The 22,344-nt window shown below is 36.6% G+C and overlaps 3 protein-coding genes across 8 annotated transcripts; 1 reads left to right on the top strand and 2 right to left on the bottom strand.

Moving 5' to 3' along the window:
• The first annotated feature begins 423 nt into the window (after positions 1-423).
• On the top strand, positions 424-10,018 carry LOC129321937 (ubiquitin carboxyl-terminal hydrolase 9-like). 6 transcript variants are annotated; one of them, XM_054967938.1, is made up of 14 exons: positions 424-571; positions 755-954; positions 1,592-1,846; positions 2,753-2,897; positions 3,362-3,421; positions 3,658-3,753; positions 4,024-4,410; positions 4,543-4,683; positions 6,276-6,446; positions 6,871-7,128; positions 7,217-7,362; positions 8,302-8,856; positions 8,955-9,225; positions 9,347-10,018. In XM_054967938.1, exons 2-14 carry the CDS (start codon positions 803-805, stop codon positions 9,497-9,499), a joined length of 2,790 nt encoding a protein of 929 aa, XP_054823913.1. In that variant the 5' UTR covers positions 424-571; positions 755-802; the 3' UTR covers positions 9,500-10,018. The 6 variants fall into 6 exon arrangements, with proteins under 6 accessions (XP_054823913.1, XP_054823914.1, XP_054823916.1 ...); XM_054967939.1 differs by having other exon boundaries at positions 433-571; positions 748-954; XM_054967940.1 differs by having other exon boundaries at positions 535-554; positions 748-954.
• A 553-nt stretch (positions 10,019-10,571) lies between these two features.
• Positions 10,572-13,423, bottom strand: LOC129284364 (glucan endo-1,3-beta-glucosidase 11). Its single transcript, XM_054919820.1, has 3 exons — positions 12,714-13,423; positions 11,471-12,615; positions 10,572-11,126 (listed from the first exon to the last, which is right to left on the bottom strand). Exons 1-3 carry the CDS (start codon positions 12,769-12,771, stop codon positions 11,052-11,054), a joined length of 1,278 nt encoding a protein of 425 aa, XP_054775795.1. The 5' UTR covers positions 12,772-13,423; the 3' UTR covers positions 10,572-11,051.
• Positions 13,424-15,842: 2,419 nt separating this feature from the next.
• Positions 15,843-19,953, bottom strand: LOC129322941 (granule-bound starch synthase 1, chloroplastic/amyloplastic-like). Its single transcript, XM_054969409.1, has 14 exons — positions 19,793-19,953; positions 19,202-19,585; positions 19,014-19,094; positions 18,831-18,929; positions 18,628-18,717; positions 18,110-18,173; positions 17,918-18,018; positions 17,683-17,792; positions 17,320-17,563; positions 17,061-17,237; positions 16,750-16,941; positions 16,547-16,633; positions 16,335-16,463; positions 15,843-16,236 (listed from the first exon to the last, which is right to left on the bottom strand). Exons 2-14 carry the CDS (start codon positions 19,550-19,552, stop codon positions 16,120-16,122), a joined length of 1,842 nt encoding a protein of 613 aa, XP_054825384.1. The 5' UTR covers positions 19,553-19,585; positions 19,793-19,953; the 3' UTR covers positions 15,843-16,119.
• Positions 19,954-22,344: the final 2,391 nt, after the last annotated feature.

Genomic DNA, 22,344 nt, shown 5'->3' with positions numbered 1-22,344 from the left:
ATTTTTTTAAGAAATCATCATCTGATATTGATTTTTTTATTGTTACTATCCAAAATTATAACTGGAATATGCATATATCGTGATTTTCTTTTAACCCGAGCATGCGTATTCCATTCCATTCTTTTTAAAAAAGAAGAAAGAAAAATCAGACCATTTTTTATTAAAAAAAAACCATCTCAACTCTCAACACTTGCTCAATTTATTTTGATGAAAAAATGAAATAACATCAAGTGTTCAAGTTAAGGGGGTTTCATTAAAATTTTCATCTATCATTTTGAATCAAATCATACCACAAAGAATATGATTAAATTGGCCTTTTTTAAGAAAAAGAGAAATGATAAACATTCAAAAGTTGATAATACAGCTTCATGTGGAAATGTATACTATGCTGATGAAATGTAAATTTGCAGAAATAAATATTTCATACGAGTAGTTAAGAGGACTCACGTGTAACCAAACAAAAACAGATAATAGGCCGTTGAAAAAGACCGTAAAAGATTTCTCCTCTTCGTTTCCTTTTTTTGGGGATCAGGCTTCCCTCCCTGCAATCTAGGGTTCGTCGAATATACTGGTCTGTTTTTAATTTGATTTCTTATTTTTCTAGAGGCCTAGTCCCTGTTATTCGATCTCTTTAATCAATCTGCCAAGTTTAAGGCATGTTGCATCTTTCAATCTTTAATTGCTCTGCGCGTTGAATTTATTTTTATTTCGAGTTCAATTAACTCTGACTTGACCGTTGATCTGGAGGGATTAGGACTTGAACTTGATATCTTCATCGTGTTTTGAGTTGAGAAAATCTACAATGACGATCGCTGATTCGAGCTGTCTGATGGACAATGGGGCAATTTGCTTACCACTTCCACCGGAGGAAGAAAATCGGACCATAGCAGAATTAATGGAAGAATCGGAGCTCAATTTAAAAGAAGGCAACACATACTACGTTATTTCTAATAGGTCTTGCCATTTTCGTTTTCAATTTTTCAAAACAAACTTTTGATGGAGCTGTACGTGAATCTTGATGTCGGATTGTTTATGTTTCTTATTCTGGAGCTATTATCTAGCTCAACGAAAGATAAATCTATGGCATATTATATACTTCTCTTATATTGTAAACGGCCTATTTTGGCAAGGCTTCTGTTGGTCTGTCCCACGCTTGTGGACACCATGCAAGATGCATTGTTTGCATTCAATTGTGGTTCTAGCTATTGGCACGCTCAATCTCATTGTTAACTGTGTGTTTGCGAATCTGCGGACTCTTTAACAGCCATCACGTTGCTTCATTATTTTGTTATTTTTTGGTTATTCTGGAGTATAGAGAACTTTCATGTAGACTTTCAATGTGCTTGTATTGTTCTCTTTAAAAGGTCAGTGTTATTGTCATCTATGCATGAAAATTCATTCTTTTAAATATTTAATAATGTGTTTGTGTACCGATTCTTCTCTAAATGTGATTGTGTGTGACTGTACATTTCTTAATTAGATCATGGAATGAGTCATTATTCATACCACAGCAATTGAATATCAAATAAGGTTCAGTTACATAATTTTCATATCTCATGCAGTTTTAAGTTTCTTTATGCTTCCAACACAGGTGGTTTTCAGTGTGGCAGAGGTATGTTGGGTTTCGTGTTGGTATGTTTTCGGCTGAGGAGCAACTGTCTAATTCTCAGGAAGCCAATGGGCTTCACTTAGAGACTGCTGACAGACCTGGGCCAATTGATAACTCTGATATTATTTTGAATAACAATGGTTGCAAAGAGAATAATCCAGATATTCGTAGAACATTGGTGGAGGGGTTGGATTATGCTTTAGTTCCGCAAAAAGTTTGGGAAAAACTGCTTGAATGGTAATACTTTTTTGCCTTCACTGCAAATATGATCGCTGCTTTTTTGATCTGGAGAAGGGCATAACATATATAGATGAAAGAATGATTTAGTGCAGCTGTAGTCTTTAAATGGAGGCAGATAACCATGCATTTTATCTTTCTTATATGGTTGTATTTTCAAGGAGTCACATGGTTAGCCATATTTTGGGGCATTGTGGAATTAATGAGAGGTAGATTGAGGCGTCTGTGGCCATGCAACTTTAGACATTGGAAGCCATTTAGTCTCTTTCTATTTCAAGTGGGAGGGGGAACCCTCAGTCAAGAACTAACAATTCGGGTGGGAGAATCAACCCATTTAAATACCCTATAGAGTATCCCCTTGTAGTCAATGTGAGACTTAAGCATCCCATCTTGCTCAAGTCCCTATCACTCAACTTTCCTCCTTTGGAGAGCATGTCGTTGCACTTAATGACACTTCACTCGACTTCCTTTCCTATTAGAACCTTCTGTAGGTAGCTCTCTTTGGAACTATTGACCACCAATTCAACGCCAATTGGTGGGTACTCAATTGAGATGATGAACCTTCTTCAAAAGCCAGCTATTGAGGTGGAAGGACCAACCTATTTAGATTCCCTATAGGGCATCTCATATGACTAAATATGAGACTTAAACATCTTGCACTACTTAAGTCCCCATGATGCCATGACTCTCTCTAATTGCATCTTGTGCAATTTGGAGGCGACCCATTCTGGTTTCATAGTTAGTTATTAATGTTCAAAATTCACATCAAACCTATTTCTGTTGAGATTTAGGGAAGGAGGTCTTCCTTCTACAAATTGTGTGGGTATCAATCAAATTTTCTTCTTATGGTTAAAATTGCTTGAGTTCTAGGATATCTGCTTTAACTGCTTAACTGCAACTGTCTAGGTACAAAGGTGGACCAGCATTACCAAGGAAGCTGATTTCACAGGGTGTTGAATACAAGCAATACAATGTTGAGGTTTACCCGCTTTGTCTAAAAGTGACTGATTCTAGAGACAACAGCATGTCGTTAATAAAATTAAGCAAGAAGGTACAAACTGTTTTCATTTTTAGGCTCTATTTTTCTCAATTAACTTCATTCTGATTCTTAGAAAAACACCTTGTCTGAGCTTGTTTGTTTGGACTCTGGATGTTGTAGCATGCTTTCTGTATGAAGTGATTATATCTATCTGAAAATTAGCATTTTCTTATATGTATTTGAGGTATTATATCATAGATCATGTTATGCACAACTATTAAAGCATAAATTAAGTTCTCCAAAAATAAATAAAGAAATAAATAAAGCATAGATTAGGTTTTGATTGACAGAATATTTTATGAGCATGGTCTACATGATATGAGTGTTTGATTTAGTGTTGTTGAATCTTGAAACACAAGATTTCAGGTTGAATATTTTTTCCCGATTTAATAGTTTTTCCTTCTGATTTCGATTTACTCTGTTTCTGCTAAATGAGTAGATTATCAGAATAATAATTTTCATGTGCTATATTTCAGGCTACCATACATGAGCTTTATGAGACAGTGTGCAAACTAAGACGGGTAGAGCAACAAAAGGTTCTTTTCTTGCTTTCTTTTTTTTTTTTCTGTCTCATCTGGCAAGTGGTTTTTTTAATATATATATATATATACACACACACATATACATATTTTAATTGTTTCAAAAATCTTATAGTGTGATCCATGTAGGTATCCTCTCGTAATGGGATAGGCATCTTGTTATTGTTACAGGAATGTTACACTTCCTCTCATACCTTTTCAATTTTATGTTGGTTTCAAATAATATTTAACAGGTCTGTATTTGGGACTACTTCAATAAGGAAAAGAGTTCATTACTGAATGTCTCAGACCAGACATTGGAAGATGCAAATTTGTTGATGGATCATGATGTAAGTGGCCTCAAGACATGCTTCTCTTCTTTACAATTTATTTTGACTTGATAATGAAACCAAGTCTGGTTTGTGTTATACGATTTGATTGTGTATGTCCATAAATGATTTTAGTTGTGCATTCTTATGACATTTGAATGTATGTTTAGAAACCAAGATCTCTTTTACTGAAAAAGAAGAGGAAGAAGGGAAAGAATGATGAGATATTCAAATTTTGGTTTGTTTCTTCTATAGAAGTTGTAATGCTCCTGGTTTTTCTTTTGTTCACAGATTCTTCTGGAAGTTCCACTTGACAAGGATCGCTCTGCTCATTCTGGCATAGATTCAATGGGAAATGATTTAGCTTTGGTACCATTAGAACCTTCAAGGTCATCTATGTCAATTGCAGGCGGACCTACTATAACAAATGGTCATTCTACTGGGTCTAGTAACTATTTGTATCCAGGAACTTCTTTGAACTCAGCGTCAATGGATATGGATCATAAATATGATGTTCAAAGAGGAGAAAGGAATGGTTTGGCAGGATTGCAAAACCTGGGCAATACATGCTTCATGAATAGTGCAATTCAATGTCTTGTCCATACTCCACCTCTTGTCAAATATTTCTTACAAGATTACAGTGAGGAGATCAATGTGGACAATCCTTTAGGAATGCATGTAGGTGATTATTTCTACTAGCTTTTGGTCACGTCAGTATCCTATGGTTTCATGAAATGTTGAATAAAATGGCTTTGCTCCAGTATACTTCTGATCAAATTATGAATTCTAACATATGTAACTGATGAGCAGGGTGAGTTAGCCCTTGCATTTGGTGAATTGTTGAGAAAACTATGGTCCTCTGGTCGAAGTGCTGTTGCACCCCGTGCTTTCAAGGGAAAATTGGCTCGATTTGCTCCCCAATTCAGTGGTTACAACCAGCATGATTCTCAGGTTAGTTTTCTCTAGAGAAAAAAGAAAGAAAGAAAAGAACTGGGAGCACTTCAAGCAACCTTTGATTAGTTAATAATTTTGATTGTATGAGAAAGAAAATTGAATCAGAGTATATTTTTATCTGGCTTCGTCTGTATTAACCAGGGGTTTAAAGGATAAATTTTATGCCCTCTTATTTTGGTAAATTTCAAATATTCAATAAATGTATATCATCATGAAAAATAAGCCAGAAGGTTCCTTTCATAACATTTTGTAAGTCTTTGATTCTGTTAAATTGCCTTTTTCTAAGAAAATGTTGTCTGCCATCTGGTGTACCTTGAGAATTGAAGAAGTCATTTATTTGGGTTTAGATGCTGTTTTAAGATATATTGCTCTGTTTTTGGAACCATAGTGCAATTATTTTTGGAAAGGTGTGATGTACCCAGGTTTTTGTATTAGACCATCACAATATTGTGAACACTAGGTTTTGATCTTTCTTCCTTTCTTCCTAAGTGTTGCCCACACTGGAATAGACCTTCAATGATAAAGTTACTGAGGATTAGCTATCCTAGGGGAAAAATTTTCAGTTATCGGCCATGCATGTGTGATGCTGTTGTGGCTTGTGATATTGATATTTCCAAATGAAAGCTTAACGTATTATTTGGGATTTTTGCTGGATATTGTTGGGTTGGGTGGGTTGATTCTGTTGACTGTTTGCCAGATTACCAAGTAACTGGAGAGTCTGTGAAACTCAGTGAGATTTTAATGGGTCACAAGCCAGAATCACAGCAAAGAGTAATAAATAAGACAGCAACAGCAAAAAATATGAGAGGAAAATACTTAGGTTTTGATATTAATGAGATGAATAACCGAATCAGATGTACATGGGAACTCTGATTCTGGCCCAAAACCCTATTTCCTCTAAAAGATGATAAAACACTCTAGCAACACAGATTACAAGCTTCAATACAAGAGTCTCACTCCCATTGGCATTCGAGAGGCCAATCTCTCCTTACTATTCCACTCTCATTCTTCTTGGCCCTCCCTTCCTAAACAAAAGACTACTAATACCTTCAGTGGCTGACACATAGCCCATACTACCCAAAAGATCCCAATCATTACAAAAGATCACAAAATACTGTTCCTTACGGCTATGGACCGAAGGGTAAACTTCTAGACTAGTTCAAGTATTTCCACTAGAGTTATTCTTCCCCTTTGACTTCCTCTGATATGTCTTGGGAAAATAACGGGCCCTATCAGATTTGTTTTCCCATGATTTGCTAGTCTTTTTCCCTTTTGTTTGAGAAATAAATTGTGTTTGAATGTGTAATGCAAATCTGCTCTCAAGAACTTAGTCAGCATTAAGACAGGTGGTCAAAATGAAATGCAATTACTGATTGAATTTCAGTCAGTTTATTGCCTATAGCTGTTCAATGTAGAAATAGTTGCTCTTTGGCATCCTGTCAATGTCAGGATGTAAAAAAATTCGAACAGACTTCTTTTTTTCTTTTAATAGAAATGCTGGTGAGTGTTATTTAATGATTGTCCTTCAGTTTAAATATTCACCTTGCCGCAATTGTTGTGTTATCTGAGCAATGAATTACTTTGCTTAGGAACTGCTTGCCTTTTTATTGGATGGGCTGCATGAAGATTTGAATCGTGTGAAACAAAAGCCTTACATTGAAATGAAGGACTCAGATGGTAGACCAGATGAAGAAGTTGCATATGAGTGTTGGAAGAATCACATTGCTCGGAATGATTCATTGATTGTTGATGTGTGCCAAGTGAGTACTTCTATCTATCCACACAATTTACTATCTAAATTGCAGCTGCCTTCTCAATGAAATGAAAACAAATTAAATTATTAAATTGTCATCTCTGTTCTTGTTATGCTCTTTATCACTTCCTTGTGATTTCTTCTAGTATCTTTTGTGTAACTTTGTTTGTAATTCTTTCTTTGTAGGCTTCACAAGAAATAGAATATACTTTCAATCATGAAATTGTTATCTGTGCTTGTTATGTTTGTGGTCACTTGTGATTTCTTTTAGTATATGCCTTTTCTGTACCTTTTTTTGGATGAAATCTTTTCTGTATCTATCTTTTAGCATCTCTCTTTTCTGTACCTTTATTCATAGTTGAAGTGCATATAGCTACAGGGTACCTTGACTAAGGCTCATTATAATTGTTATTTTGCAATAAAATGTTCAGGGTCAATACAAGTCAACGCTGGTCTGTCCTGTCTGTCGCAAAATCTCAATCACTTTTGATCCCTTCATGTACTTATCTTTGCCACTTCCTTCTACTGTCACAAGAATGATGACATTGACGGTCTTTTATGGTGATGGAAGTGGTCTTCCAATGCCGTACACTGTGACAGTTTTAAAGCATGGTTGCTGTAGAGATCTTTGCCATGCTTTGGACACTGCATGTTGCTTGAAGAGTGATGAGATGCTTTTGCTTGCAGAGGTAAATACATCTTGAAAAATTATGTTTAGTTTTGGATTTTCTATATGACTTTGATTGCGTTGTTTGATGTTACATACTTCTTGCTTAGGTTTACCAGCACAAGATTTATAGATATCTGGAGAACCCTTTGGAACCACTGTCTTCAATAAAGGATGATGAACATATCGTGGCGTACCGATTGAAAAAAGGAGCTCAGAAAACAAAACTAGAAATAATTCATCGATATCTAGATAGGTAAGCTTACTCTTTTGGTATATGGTTTCACATTATGCTTGTACTTGAAATATTATAAAGCTCTGGATTTTTATTACCCTTTAACGGTATTTTTCACTGTCTGAAATAAAGTAATGGCTGATTCAAACCAAAACTTTTTGGAGATTTCTATCTAGGTTGTATTAAAGGCTTTCACTTTGATATCTGAAGTGGTTATGCTGTGATATAATGTGGATATTCAGCTGTACATAATTATAGTTTGTTATATGATGTTGGGAGCCAAAGTGGATTTTGATTTCTCAAAAGGAACTGATCTTTTAATTTCTCGGAATTTTTAGTTGTTACCTATTCTGGTATGCTTCTTCTGAATAACCTCATCATGAACATAATGGTATTTGTTCATCTGGGACGTGGTCATGGCAGATGAATGCCACCTGCCTCTTTCTCTGTGAGAGCAGAAACTGTTATTCAATCATCTCTCTACCTGTATTTTTGTATCTTGAAAATAATATTTTTGTAAATATGAAGCAAAACTGAAACAGTTTTTGTAAGGGATTTTGGTGAGACGATGAACGTATGAATGTGACACCTGCCTTCATTAACATGTAATTCCTGTTCGTAATTTTATTTGTTTAAACTATTGGAAGATTATTTTCCTAGAATGTTTTCGATGCATTGTTTAGTGTCTCAGTTGCTGGGTGTTTCAAGCTCTACAGAATCTTGTAGGCGCCATTGTATTCATTGAAGTTGACACCTGCTACACAGAATTTCTTATGGGATCCTAACCCACAACCATATGCTTATGAGGCTTAGTAAGGGAGAGGGGGAGAGGGATGTTTTCCATAGCATGACTGCAGAACTTATTGTTAGAGAGATTTCACTGACTTGTTCCTGATGCATTTTCAAGGCTTATGCTTTCATTACTTTGTTCTTGGTTGATCTAATGCTTCAATTACCCAGATGTTCGATGGATAATACCAAGGGTGGAGAAAGAAAGCTCTTTGGAACTCCCTTGGTGACTTATGTGGCAGAGGAGCCTCTATATGGGGCCAACATTGAGACCTATGTTGATAGATTGCTGTCACCTCTAAGAAGAGCATATTCTTCTGTAAAGTCTCATAATGAAAAGGAAAATGGTTTCTTAGTAGACAGTGGTGATCAATTAAATGGATCCAATGCTGAAGGTGTACCCAGATACCAGACAATTGACGGCCGAAAACAAGAGGGGAATTCCAGTGGGGAAATGTTTTTCCAGCTTGTTTTATCCTCAGATAGACCTTTGAGTTGTACTCTCATTGAGAAGGATTCTCCTATAAAACCTGGTCCTATCATTAGAGTTTTTCTTGACTGGACTGACAGAGAACATGGTTTATATGATTCCAGCTATCTCAGGGATCTGCCTGAGGTTCACAAGACAGGGTTTACTGTGAAAAAAACCCGGCAAGAAGCCATTTCTTTATTTTCATGCTTGGAGGCATTTTTAACTGAAGAACCTTTGGGCCCTGATGACATGTGGTAAGAGTGGCTAAATTTCCTTTAATTGGGGCTTTCATGTGACATGCGAGCTTTTGGAAAATATATTCGTCTAACCTATCCTTAAAATATTTAATCAGGTACTGTCCTAGATGCAAGGAGCACAGACAAGCTACCAAGAAACTAGACTTGTGGAAATTGCCGGATATACTTGTTTTTCACTTAAAAAGATTCTCATACAGCAGATATTTGAAAAACAAACTCGACACCTTTGTAAATTTTCCCATTCACAATCTCAATTTGACCAAATATGTGAAAAGCAACAATGGACAGTCTTACGTGTATGACCTTTATGCAATCAGCAACCATTATGGAGGCCTAGGGGGTGGGCACTACACTGCTTACGCAAAGGTAATCTCTTCATTTTTCAACCTAGTGGATTTTGTGACATGTATTGCCATTTTAATTTGTGTGATTACCCTATTCGAGATGCTCTATTTGACGCTGCATTTATCATATCTATTTTATACAGTTGATCGATGAAAACCGATGGTATCATTTTGATGACAGTCAAGTCACCCTAGTGGATGAAGCGGAAATCAAATCTTCAGCCGCGTATGTGTTATTTTATCAAAGAGTAACCCCAAAGGAAGGGGAAATATCTCAGGGTCACACAGTTTCTTGAAGGCATCAACCGAGGACTCTGCGTTATTCCCTGGTTTTCCTGCTTGTCAGGATGTTGGAACTCATGCCAATCAGAGCACAGTTTTTTGGTGCATAGGTATTTGGTTATTCAGTGCAAACTGGGTGACCTAAGATTTCTAAGACACAATACCATTGTGCCAGGCGTGGCGGGTAGTAATTTTTAGGCGAGGATCCAGCCAAACGTGCAGGGTAGGTGTAGGATTAATCATCGATTCCTACGTAATTGATAGCGTTTCTAGTTACAAAAATTTTGGCAGCCTATGAAATTGCTCATTGATTTGTGTCTTTTCATTAGACTGTACGGGGTAAAACGTGGTCATCGTTGTTTATCAAGAGGCATACCCTGAATGTCGCCTTCGCGTTTAAGGAAGATTTTGTACCAACTTTTCCTTATTCTTGTTGTGGGTAATCTGGAACCCAACTTTACTTGCTAGTTTACCTGCAATGTATGTAAGATGTTACAATCAGCAGCTGAGTGTATTAAATTTGTTTTACAAGATGTCCTGGTCGCTTCAAGGATATCTGATAAAATTGGAATGATAAAAAAAGATTAGCATGGCACGCAAAAATCGAGAAAAAGTGTCGTGGGACAAATTTCTTCTCCATCAAAGAGAACTGTACATACAAGGGCATATCACAGACAGACAAAAGCAGAATTTAAAGATTAAGTAGTTAAACAATATTTGAACATATTTTGTGCGCTTAGATTGTGGAACAGAAAGTAGACTTCTCGAAATAATTAAATTTGGTTTTTGAAACTTTTTTTAAATAAAAATGTTTGGCTTGTGAACGTTAAATGAGAGTTGAGTGAAAAGTAACAAGCTGTTAATTGAAGTAGAATTTGTCTTGACTGGTAATTGAAGTAGGATTAGCTATCAATTACTATTTATTACTTACCCGTGTTTTTCTGTTTTACGTTTCATATCATTCTTAAACATTGCTCAGCAAAACAATACTAAATTACATATGAAAGCAAGTCTAAAATAACAGATTTTCTTTTCTCACCTCGGTCAGATTTTTTTTAATCGCTTCATCAGTTTAATGCCTACTACTTTGACGGAAAAAAATAGTACTACATTAAATTTATTTGATATTACAAAGTAAAATTAGAAATTTAATACTAGATTTCTCCCGTTTATAGAAAAGGAAACTACAATTATAAAGTAAAAATAAATAAAGAAAACCAGTACAACATCATTTATTTCTAAAGACCCAAGGACTGGTGGCAAGATGTAACTGCAAAGTCGAACAGTCTCGAGGCCGAAATTATGATGGAGAATTCCATAATGCATCCAAGTGGTCGACGGATCCTATGACGATGGAATAGCGCCTTGTTACCCGGACTTAAATAATTCAAAGAACATCATTACCAGTAGCGTACAAGCAAAGGAAAGAAAACAGTTTGTTTGGCTTTTCTGTTCTCCACTTTGAGTCATCACTTTAACCCTCTCTCTCCTTCCCACCGCCAACACGGCTCTCTCTTTTCTTTTTTCTTTCCCCAGATCCGACAGCTGTATAATGCAAAAGAATGTTCACAGCTTGCAAAAGATCAACTTCAGTGTCCATGGCACCAAAAAGTATACAGGCCAAAATAAATGATGACTCTCCTGAAAGTGTTCAAACAAACATCAATGTCAGGGCTAATTTTGCAATTTTGCAAGCAGATCGAATGGGAGAAGCTCTCGTTCATTCATGGCTTCACCAAATCTTATTGATGAATCCGACCTAATTATGCGCTAATTATGCTCCATTCCATATCTCAAATCAAATGAACAGGCACATTATGTAGGACCACCTTTCAGTAGCTACCACGACACGTAGCCACCAATGCCATGTGCTACGAGTAAAAGTGAACGAAGAAAAAGTAGACGAAGAGAATCGAATCATGTTGAATATTTTCAGCTTTCAAAATTAAATAAATAATAAAAAACTGCTAAGCAACTGAACTAACCTGGGCGGAGGAAATGGACATATAACCGGTGGAGGAAGTGGTAGGAAACGGCAGCGTGCCGGAAGCCGGGGTGGTGGTGGAGGAGGAGGGGGAGGATCCGGTTGGAGAAGGGGAGGAAGTGTTGGTAGAGACATCAGATCCAGATAAGCCGAGGGAATACGCCGGAGAGCCGTCGGGATTAAAAAGGCCATAATTCCTCTCGGAAGTCGGACCGGGCTTCATGTTCTCATTGAAGAGAGCAAAGACATAGATATTCAAGTCGCTGTTGGGCCTCATGGGCGTGCCCTTCTTCTGGTTATGAGCAATAAGCCTGATCAGATTTCCATTGTATTTCTTGGCATTCTCGGGGGTGGCGCCGGCTTCGTCCTCGTCTCCTTTGGAAGGCCAACCAGTTTCTGAAATATGAACTGGCAACTTGCCGTATCCCAAAGATGCCAAGGCCGAGTAAACAGCATCAATCTGGGCGAACAACATGTTATCGTAGTGCAGATTCGTGGAAGGATCTACAACCCCCTGGTTAGGCTGAAACAGCACGAAATCCACCGACACTTGCTTGGGATTGGCCTTGTAGGCGAAGTAAGGGTACGCGTTTATGAGAAAAGGAGATCCAGTTTTTGCATGGAAGTTCAAGAGGGGAGTGAGGCATGAAGTGAGATCAGAACGAAATGCTCCGGCGGAGGGTGGGTAAGACGTTTCCAGAACTGCCAGAGAGTGTGTGGTGGTCACCGTTACCTGCTTGTCAAGCCCGACATTGACGAGCGCCGTGTGAACACTCTGCATTGCCGGAAGCAGGTTGTCGCTGAGAGATGTATCGTTGAAGGTTAAGACCTCGTTTCCAACAAAGATGCTGGTGATCTTGGTGGCCGGCAAGTATGGTTGCACGTTTGATTTAATCCAGGCCTGAGCTTTGTTCGGATCTTTCATCTTTGACAAGTACTCGTTTCCCAGACCCACCATGAATTCAACTCCAGTATTAGCAAATGCGCGAAGCACCCGCGGATCCGCGTCGTATAGCTTCACCTTTGTGGCGCCGATCGACTTTATCAGCGGCACCACCTCGTCCGGCGAAGGCAGATTGTTTGCTATTTGTCCGTAGTTGATCCCAACTGCGACCACCGTTGTTTCCATTCCTGCAAGCACGAGTCCTACACTCATCCGAGAGAAATCAACAATGAGATTAACCTTATTACACACACCAAAAAGCATCAAACCAGAGAATTTTGCTTATCTTCATCGGCATTACCTGAGATCAAAATTACTATCAACCAACAAGAGCAGCTGCAGAATCTAGCGAACTCCATCGATCTTTATTTTGTGGAAAGGCAACAATATTAATGGATTGAATGAGTACTATGAATGGAAAAAAGACAGAATGGAAGGCTCAAAGACGAAAATTGGCAAGATCAATGAGTACAACAAATCTTGCTAATCTCTGCGATTAGAGTTGATCACGAACAACTTCCATAGTTTGGTGGACTGATCACTGACGTGAGTGTACGAGACAACAGAGTAATCCTGGTACGCCCCCGTCTCCGTCTCAGACCACTCTCCCACACACAGCTTGACAGACAGGGACAGTGCAGTATCGGAAGTTGTAACTAAAACTACAGAATCAATAGAATGAGAATAAAATTAACTAAATCGTACAAAAACAAATGAAGGGAAGGCTCCAACAGCAACAACCAGATTGCCAATCCAATCTGCCTGTGTTTCAGAAAGAAGAAATTTAAGTGGAATATATTCTTTAGCATGATGTTTAGCGATAAGATATTTTTTCAGGCTTTCAAAGGCGGTTGGTATCAGGAAACGTGGGTCCAGGATTCCGATCATCTTGATGGAGTTGTGATGGACGTTGATGATGATGACCATCTAACGGTAACAATGTTGGACTGGACTCTGCAACTGTGGGACCCAATCAATTGTTCCCTCACCACTTTCACATGACCGTCATTTCACAGACCAAACTGGCTATTAGATGCGTTTTCTTTCTCTCTTTCTTTTTTCCCCCTCTCTTTCCTTCCTTCTTTTTTGATTGGGTATAGCTATTTTTGGGCCCGTCATATGACTATTTAATGCTCCTTTACAACTAAGAAACTTAACACCGGAGTCCATGGAACATCAGCATTATTATGCTATAATTAAATGTGTAAATTTAGCTACTAATTACTTTTTTAAGATCATTGAATAACTTAAATTTTAGGATAATGCAAAATAAATCTTAAATTATTAAAAATAGAGCACCCAACAATCTCTGTTAATTTTAAACTAACGTACATTTATTGTCATTATGGAGTCCACTCAAATGATTTTGCAAATTATATATAAATTTAGTCATAAATTATTTTATGAAGAATACTAAATAACTTATACTATAAGTTATCATTTGCTTGATTACCTCAATATCATACAACCAGTTACCTTCTCCGTCACAAATGCAATCAATTCATTCACTTTCCACCACCCGTTTGCAAGGGCGTGGAAGTAGTTAGTATTCCAATCACCATAAGTAGACCATTCAACCTTAGCCTTCTGTGCCTAGAGGAGTGATTCTTGAACCAGGACATCCTCCAAATTCCACCATAACTAAAGTTGTAAATCTTCAAAATTACGCGCATCCAACCCCTCCCAATGGCTCAATTAACACGATCGAGACGGCGTATAATTTTTTGCTTCCTCGAACGTATTCCTGTTCCAATCAGAACATGCAAACGTGAAAGCTTCTAGCTTCTCCTTCCAATCTAATTGCTTCTGCCATTCCAATCTAGCTTCTCCCCAATGCCTTCATGCTATACCCACGATGCAATAAAATGAAAATGATGGTTGTGTTGTGGATCGATGGGTGGATTCATATCCCAATTTACAAGAAGTGGTCTGTGATCGGACTTTAAACAAGGAAGGTGCGTTACATCCGCATTTGGAAACAAACTGCTCCACTGCTTGTCGTACAATATTCAGTCCAACCTTGCCTCTAATGTGCCGCGCTTCCAAGTGAACTGTGGGCCCTTAAAACCTCCATCCAGCAACTCACATAGCAGATCTTATTTCTCAACATATAAGCATGAAGCTACTCTCTCCGTTTTTATTTGCTGAGAAAGTATTATTTTTTATTGGGAGAATGATAAAAGGATTTAAAAAGGATCAATTAATTTAAATTAGATTTTAAGTATCAAACTTTAAAAATTTACAATTCAATCTTTCAATTTAACAATTTATTTTTTAAATTTTAACATGATTAAAGAATAAAAAAATTTATTTTCACTACTAAAATTTCAAATACAAATTACAAATTTATTACAATGAAATTTGGTCTAAATTATTTTTTTATAAACAAATTTACATATCTCAATAAGTATTTATTATAATTTTTTAAAATTATCCTTCATAATTTATATTAATAAAAAATAATTAATACATATTTATGTTGATTAATATAGGGTATTTTATTTCAAATTTTTTATTTTTTTAAACCATGTAATATAATTTTTTATATATATAAAATCAAAGAGAGTATATTGTATCCACCAATTTCAAAATCCGTCATGGATTGAGGATTCTATCATCCAGCCTGCTTATTATTGGTATGAACTTTAATTTTTTTCTTTTTTTGTATCTGATATACTTGGCAATTTAGCATTAGGATTTCTTTTGGAAAATCACAATAGAGAACGTGGAAAGAATACTTACTGCAAACAGACCAATTGTTAAAGCGAAGGGGCATCATCATCATCAAGGACTTCAAGGCATTGAGGACACGTGGACTTTTTTTTTTTTTTTACCAAAGAGGACATGTGGACTTGAAAAAATTCAAAAAAAATTAAATTGCAAAAAAAGACCAAATAATTAGGAAATTGCTTTTGCAAGATCAGGGGATTTAAATATAATTAAAATTAAAATTTGTTGTAAAATGACAATACTACCCCTCAAACACACACTTTTAATAACATTTTTTCATTCAAGAAAAAACAAGTCTCATTTTTATTTTAATAATAATAAATTTTTATTAATAACTTTTAAAAATTAATTTAGTGATGGAAAGAAATAAATATTATAATTTGATGAACAAGTTTCTATTAAAAAAACAAGTTTTATTTTTACGAAGAACTTTAAAATATCAACTTGATAGTAAAAAAAAACTGTTATGATATAATAAACAAGTATTTATTTAAAAAAAAATTTTATTTTTATTTTAACAACATACTCTCTCTCTCTTACCCACCCACCCACCCACACCCTTTTGCAATAAATGTTACACACACATCCTTTTGCAATAAATGTTCTTCCTAGGTCATCTATTGTGATTTTCCCAATTCTTTTGGTGGTTTTACTCTTCGCTTGGATAGGGGGTTAAAACTACTTGGCATCAAGTGCGAGATTAAAAGAACACAAGTACATATCTTAAAAATAGAACCGCTCTGCAAAATGTACCAGGCCTTTATAAATTCACTTCCACAAGACCTTGCAACTCTAAGAAAGCACGTTGGTTGGTATTAGCTTCACCCTATGCTTAGGACGAACCTTGGTACTTATTCCGTATATTGCAAAAGGACTGGGTCCTTCGACGTTACTGTCTGCCAACCTATGAAGCATGCAATGGAAAACTAATTATGGCTATATTAATTACAAGCCAAAATGTTTGAAAACGGTGCAGCTCAAGGAGTGGCAACGTTTTCCTTAGCAAGTGGAGCAATCTCCTCGCCATCAATTCCAGGTTCGCTGCCAGCTACTGCCAGGCTCAACAGCATCTTTTCCCATTGCTTGGCTGGCCCCTGTATCACACAGATCCCAATGGTCACGAAAAACTTAAATTAATTGGACTCTGTCTCATTTTCCTATCTGATTCTGTGATTTGATCACCAACATTAACCTTCCATGAAAAGTCTTGGGCCATGCAGTTCTTGATCATCTCCTTCATCACAGGGGTATTATAGACGGCAAGGGCTCTTGTGACTGTAGATGACACCTTGTCCACATCAGCTGGATCCACGGCATCACACTGCAGACAACACCAAGGTTGGTAATAGTCCATTATTTTCAGTAACATCATCAACAGGAGACAAGGTAATATGTTTCACTTACTTCTACGCTGAATGCTCCCATGTGGAATCCAGTGTATCCTTCTTTTACAGTGTCAACAAGTCCACCAGTTGAGGAAACAATGGGCACCTGTTGTGATGCAGCAAACACTAGTGCATGAATAAACATAGTTGAAGGATTGGTCATGGAACAGACTGAAAAAGATGAGCATGATCATGAGAAAGACATAACAACAACGACCCTACCGTTCCATATGGCATAGAGTGCAACTGAATGAGACCACATGGCTCAAATCTACTTGGGATAATGATAAAATCAGATCCAGCAATAATCTTGTGAGCCAGGGGAACATTGAATTTTGCCACTCCTCTAGCTTTGTCAGGATACCTCACCTCCAGATGCCCAAGTTCCGCCTCCATGGCCTTCTTCCCAGTTCCCTGAAGAGATAGAGACATTGACCATCAGCATGAAGGTTGCAGTATCACTGTATCAGTACTAATGATGGATATACAAATAAGGATTTTGTTTTTGGGAGGAAGGGAATCTAATCACTTACAAGAACTAATATCTGAACATTCCGGTTGATGAACGTGGGAATCGCAGCTGATAGAATATCTGAACCTTTCTGCTCCTCTAGCCTACCAATGAACCCTATCAAAGGGATATTCCTATCAACAGGCAAGCCGACTTCTGCTTGAAGGGCTTCCTTCAACAGAGCTTTTGCTTCCATGACCTGAACATGACAATTATGATGAGTACTGATTTCCTCTACCCATGTCAATTGTGAAGGTAAAAATATCAGAGGAGGAACTCACAGTTGTTGCATCGTATTTCAAGCCAATGTACTTGTCAGTTCGTGGATTCCATTCTTGACTATCCATGCCATTAACAATACCCATAATGCCAGTTTTACGAATAATGTTGTCCAGCTCCACACCTTTTTCCATTCCAGAAATAAGCTCCTGTGCATAATACGGGCTCACAGTTAATACTCTGTCCGATTCTAGTATTCCAGCTTTCATCCAGTTAATTTTCCTTCCCTTCACAGGCTTAAGATACCTAGCAAAGAAAGAATGAAGAAAAATCGGTACAGTTAGCTATAGATTAGTTTACTAGGTACATGAACACGAGACCCTTTTTCTAATGAATGTATTAAAAGGCTGCAGTAGGTATCATACCCGTCAATAAAGTCAAAGGAGCTCTTGAATTCATTGGGCAAATTGAGAAGAGCAAAGTCGTCAAAGGCATGTCTACCCTGGTAAGCGATGTTATGAATACAGAAAACAACCTGCCAAGATTGACCAAGGAAAGTTAGATTGCTGCGAAGTGAGGGGGCAAAATAAAAAAAAAAAATCCAAATTGCACAAAATAGATTTGATACACATGATTCCCTGAGAAGAAAGGAACCCTTGCCTTTGCATTTTTGTAAATCCCCCTTGGTTTGTACATTGATTTCAAGTAGCATGGAAGAGGAGCAGTGTGCCAATCGTTAGCAACAAAGACTACATCTTCTCCTACAGAAAGATAGGAAAAGCTTGTGAACTTCTTTCAGCGCCTATTCTCAAATCAAGTTATGAGGTCAAGGAATCAACAAGAAATCCTCACCATATGGTCCAGAGAAGTATTTACTGCTGTTCAAGTTCAGAACCCTGGGCGCCTCAAGTGCAGCCTGGATGTTATTAGCCATTTTTTTATATAATCAGATGTAGAGTCCAGATCAAGCAGAGTACAAGTAGCACCATAGCACTAAACCTATAGTAAGATTACTATAACCATGAAACTCTTCAATTGCATTCTTTCCTCAACATCTTCTATTTTATCCAGCAATATTAAAACTCTTCCCTTTGCATGGAATAACTTAACTTTACGTCATTTAATAGGTTAGTAAAAGACATTACAATCGAATCACAGACACGGCACACGCCTCAGAGTAGATTGAAACTAGTGCAATTATCCAGATACAACGCAAGCATCGGATCATGATTAGTGGAATAAATCAAAAAACAATGTGGTAGGCAAAGTAATGACCAAGTGAAATATCAGCTAGGAGGATTTTTGGGCACTTGTTTAACATGCTCGCCCCACTCCCAAAAAAAAAAAAATTTTTTTTTTTTTTGAAGTACCTGGCACAACAAGCTGAATCTCAGCTGGTTATCCTTGTAATCCAGTCCAGCCCTGGGACCATAGAGTTTAGACTCGGTTTTGCCCCAGACCTATTTGAAATGAGGGAAACATCAATTTAACAGTTCAAGGCATAACAGGCTTGAACCCCATGAATATTTGTATCATGAAAGTGGTTGATGACAGGAAAATAAATTATAGTAACCTTCGCCAGGAACATAGGATGATCCACAAAAACGCGGTCCACGCCTCGCTTGTAGCAGTGGAAAAATCGGACAGTTTCATATCTATCTCCGACCTTGATCTGCAAAATGTACATACATAATTTAAAATCATGAACAGGAATACTCCTTCGAATTGCATATGAACTTACAAGTTAGAGAATTACCTCAACTAAGACACTTGTGTCCCATGCGTCCTTGTACTGGTCAAAACGCGGTGATACACTCATAACACGGTGTCCTCGTGCCTGTTTTCATTTGCATAAAGCTTGGTCGTAAGAATATACAGACACAATCAAAGCAAACAAATAGAAGGAAATGGACACAGATTGGAAACTCAAAGGAATTCACTCACTGCCAAGGCTGGTGGAAGTCCTCCAAGAACATCACCAAGTCCACCAGTTTTGCTCCATGGTCCGACCTCAGCCGACACAAACACCAAATTCATCCCTTGGCCACACACAATTTTCCCAGCAAGCTGGTCTTGATCCTTCTCAGACTCAGTTTTGTTGATTCTTGCATTAGTTTTGGCTGCATGAGTTCGAACTTTAAGCATGTTCAGAGATCTCAACCCATCATGGGTCACAGTCTGGTTGTAAGCACCAACCAGACACGAATTTGCTTTGGCCTCTGCTTTCTGGCTTCCAAGGTGCGTCGCGCAGGGGCTTCTGGATACTAGAAAGGAGGATCCAGTGAAGGTTGCCATGGATGATATCGTGAATGTGGATCAAAAAGCCTTCTGCAAATACAAAAAGAGATAACAACGAAGAACTGGACAGAAGACACTAGAACAGTACTACGTTGTGCCTAAGGTGCGAAAGTGATCGGTGTAACAAGTGAGAAAGTATCAATTTTTGTGAATAATGGGGTTAAAGCGGATTGAAATATAGGCGGTGCAGTTAACATCCATGAACGAATCCCAGATAGAGAAAATAGTATATCAGACCTGCAAGGTGATGAACCTGCAGTGCCAGTGACTGAGTCAGTCAATATGGAAATGAGAGCTGTGAAAGATGAACGGCCTCAACCCAAACAAGTGTTCATGCCTCACTCCCTCTCACTCACTCACACTGTCACCTCAAGAAAATCGGCCTTTTGTAGAACCCTTGCATCAACACGTGTGCACTCGTGAGTGGTTTTATGACAGGTACCTCGAACATATTTATTTTATTTTATTTTTGGTTACTCAAAATTGCGATTCTAACTCATGGGAATATGCTAAAACGCAATATAATTCACTATTCTCCACCTCAGCCTCATTTCTTGTTCACTCACATGGGTGGCGCTCAACAAATGGCATACTACCAAGTAACCATACTATTCATGCACCTAAAAATCTGAGTTTTGATCTTCAAAGCGAAAATCAAGTGGCTTTCGATGTTTGAATTGAACAAATGAATCTTGAAAATCGACAACTCACCCACTTGAGCCACGACGTTTGCTTTCTTCAAGAAGGAAAATATAAAATGGCAAGAAGCCAAGGGACGCAGCGACAAGTTGATATGCCATGAGCCTCGTGAACCGTCGGTGAGAATGCGGCGAAGTGAAAAGTTAGGGTCCCACTTCCTACAGTATTCTAAGAAATGGATACCAGAAATCACTTTCATGAATAACACTTGCTCCATCCTTCCGAGTTCCAACACTCTGTATTTTGATAGCCTGCATGTTTCTTATTTTATGCGACTCGCAGCGCAATTTGGCATAAGCAGCCAAATGTAAATATAAATAACAATAAAACAAAGGAATACATTATTCTCTCATTAAAAAATATAAAATATTTTTTTAAAAAAATAAATATTTAAAAATATAAAATATTTTTAATTTTTAAAGACATAATTATTATTTTTTTTTAAAAATGTCCTATTGATGAATAACTTTATATTTATTATAAGATGTTTAATAGAAGTAAATATAAAAAGATAGGATTAATTTAAAAATAATTAACTACTTTATTAAAAATTAAAATTTAATTAAAAATATTTTATATTTTTAAATGGAGGGTTTGCATGGTTAAGTTTGGGACGCCAGGCAATTGAGGGATCCTTGCTGGAAAAAAGAAGGATTTTTTTTTTTTTTGCCCGAAGGAAAAAAGAAGGTAATGGGCGAGGAATTGCCAGATTTTTATTTTTGATCCAATCATGCTTTTATAATAATGATAATAATAATAATAATAATTTTTCATTACATTACAATAGATTCTATATTCACAGTTGAAACTTGACAAATAACACCCTTGATTTCTCAAAAAGATCATAAAGGCTGCGTCAGCCCTTTAGAATCTGATTGCCATTTCTATTTTATGTTAGATTATTGTGCATTTTTTCTAAAAATATGAAAAGATTTTCCCATTGCCTCTTGCGATATTTTATTTTATTTTCTTTCTCAGGATGTATGGGAAATTATGACTTAATGGTATCGTATAAAGGAAGGGTTAATTATATCGTTTGATACTGTTTGATCATAACCTTCACACATACATCGTGATATTTCAATAATTAAAGTCAATGATTTTTTCCTTATCACCCAACACCCATGCATGGAATCTTTCTTGTGCCTTTTGATGAACAGTAAATTTACATCACTTTAAAGTTTAAAGTTAAATATTCTTATATAATTATATGATTGAGTCATTGGAGCATTATCATATTCAATTAAAGATCACTCTACATTAAAAGTAGTATTTTGCATTTACACAGACTTTGTCCAAAACTTTATACTCCCTCCATTTAAAAATATAATACATTTTTAATCGAATTTTATTTCCTAATAAAATAGTTATTTATTTTTTAACTAACCCTATCTTTTCATATTTACCCCTATTAAACATCCTACAATAAATACAAAGTCATTATCAATAGGAGTACTATTAAAAAAAAGATAATGATTATACCTCAAAAGACTAATAATGTCTTACATTTTTTAACATTCAATTTTTTAAAAAATGTTTTATATTTTTATGTAGAGGGGTATTTAAATTGGTATAATTCCTTTCACAAGAACTAACAAAACAGTTGTTAGTAAATTTGAACTAGTTATATTTTAATATGTTCTTTTCAATTTATTAGTCATTTTATTTTTCATTCTGAAGTAAGTAAAATATGAAATAATATCTCGACATTTTATTTCTTTAAAAATACATGAAAAGGCACAAATATTTAAAAAGGACACGTATTAAAATCGAGCCATCGACTATTTTTGGCAGTAAAAGTGAAGTGAAGCAAGTATAATAATCAAAGATTTGAACTCTGAGAAATAGGCAAGTGAGGCATCATAATAGAGATGGGAATATAGGTCAGATTATGTGAGTTGGTTTAAATAATCAATCATAAGGGTCAGGTTTGATTGGAAAAAAATTGATCCAAATAAAAACAGATTTTTTCTTGCCCGAACCATATAACCCATGGACCATGTGGGTTAATCCTGATGGGTTAGAGTTGGCCCGTTTAACCCATGTTACTATTAAAAAAAAAAAAAAAAGGAGAAAAAGAGAAAAATTTA

The sequence above is a fragment of the Prosopis cineraria genome, unplaced genomic scaffold (assembly GCF_029017545.1).
Source record: "Prosopis cineraria cultivar Desert tree isolate PC_DT_omini unplaced genomic scaffold, ASM2901754v1 PC10, whole genome shotgun sequence".
In the NCBI taxonomy this organism is placed as follows: Eukaryota; Viridiplantae; Streptophyta; class Magnoliopsida; order Fabales; family Fabaceae; genus Prosopis; species Prosopis cineraria.
The sequence above is the reverse complement of the archived record's forward strand: the minus strand, read 5'-3'. Positions and strand labels throughout refer to the sequence as shown.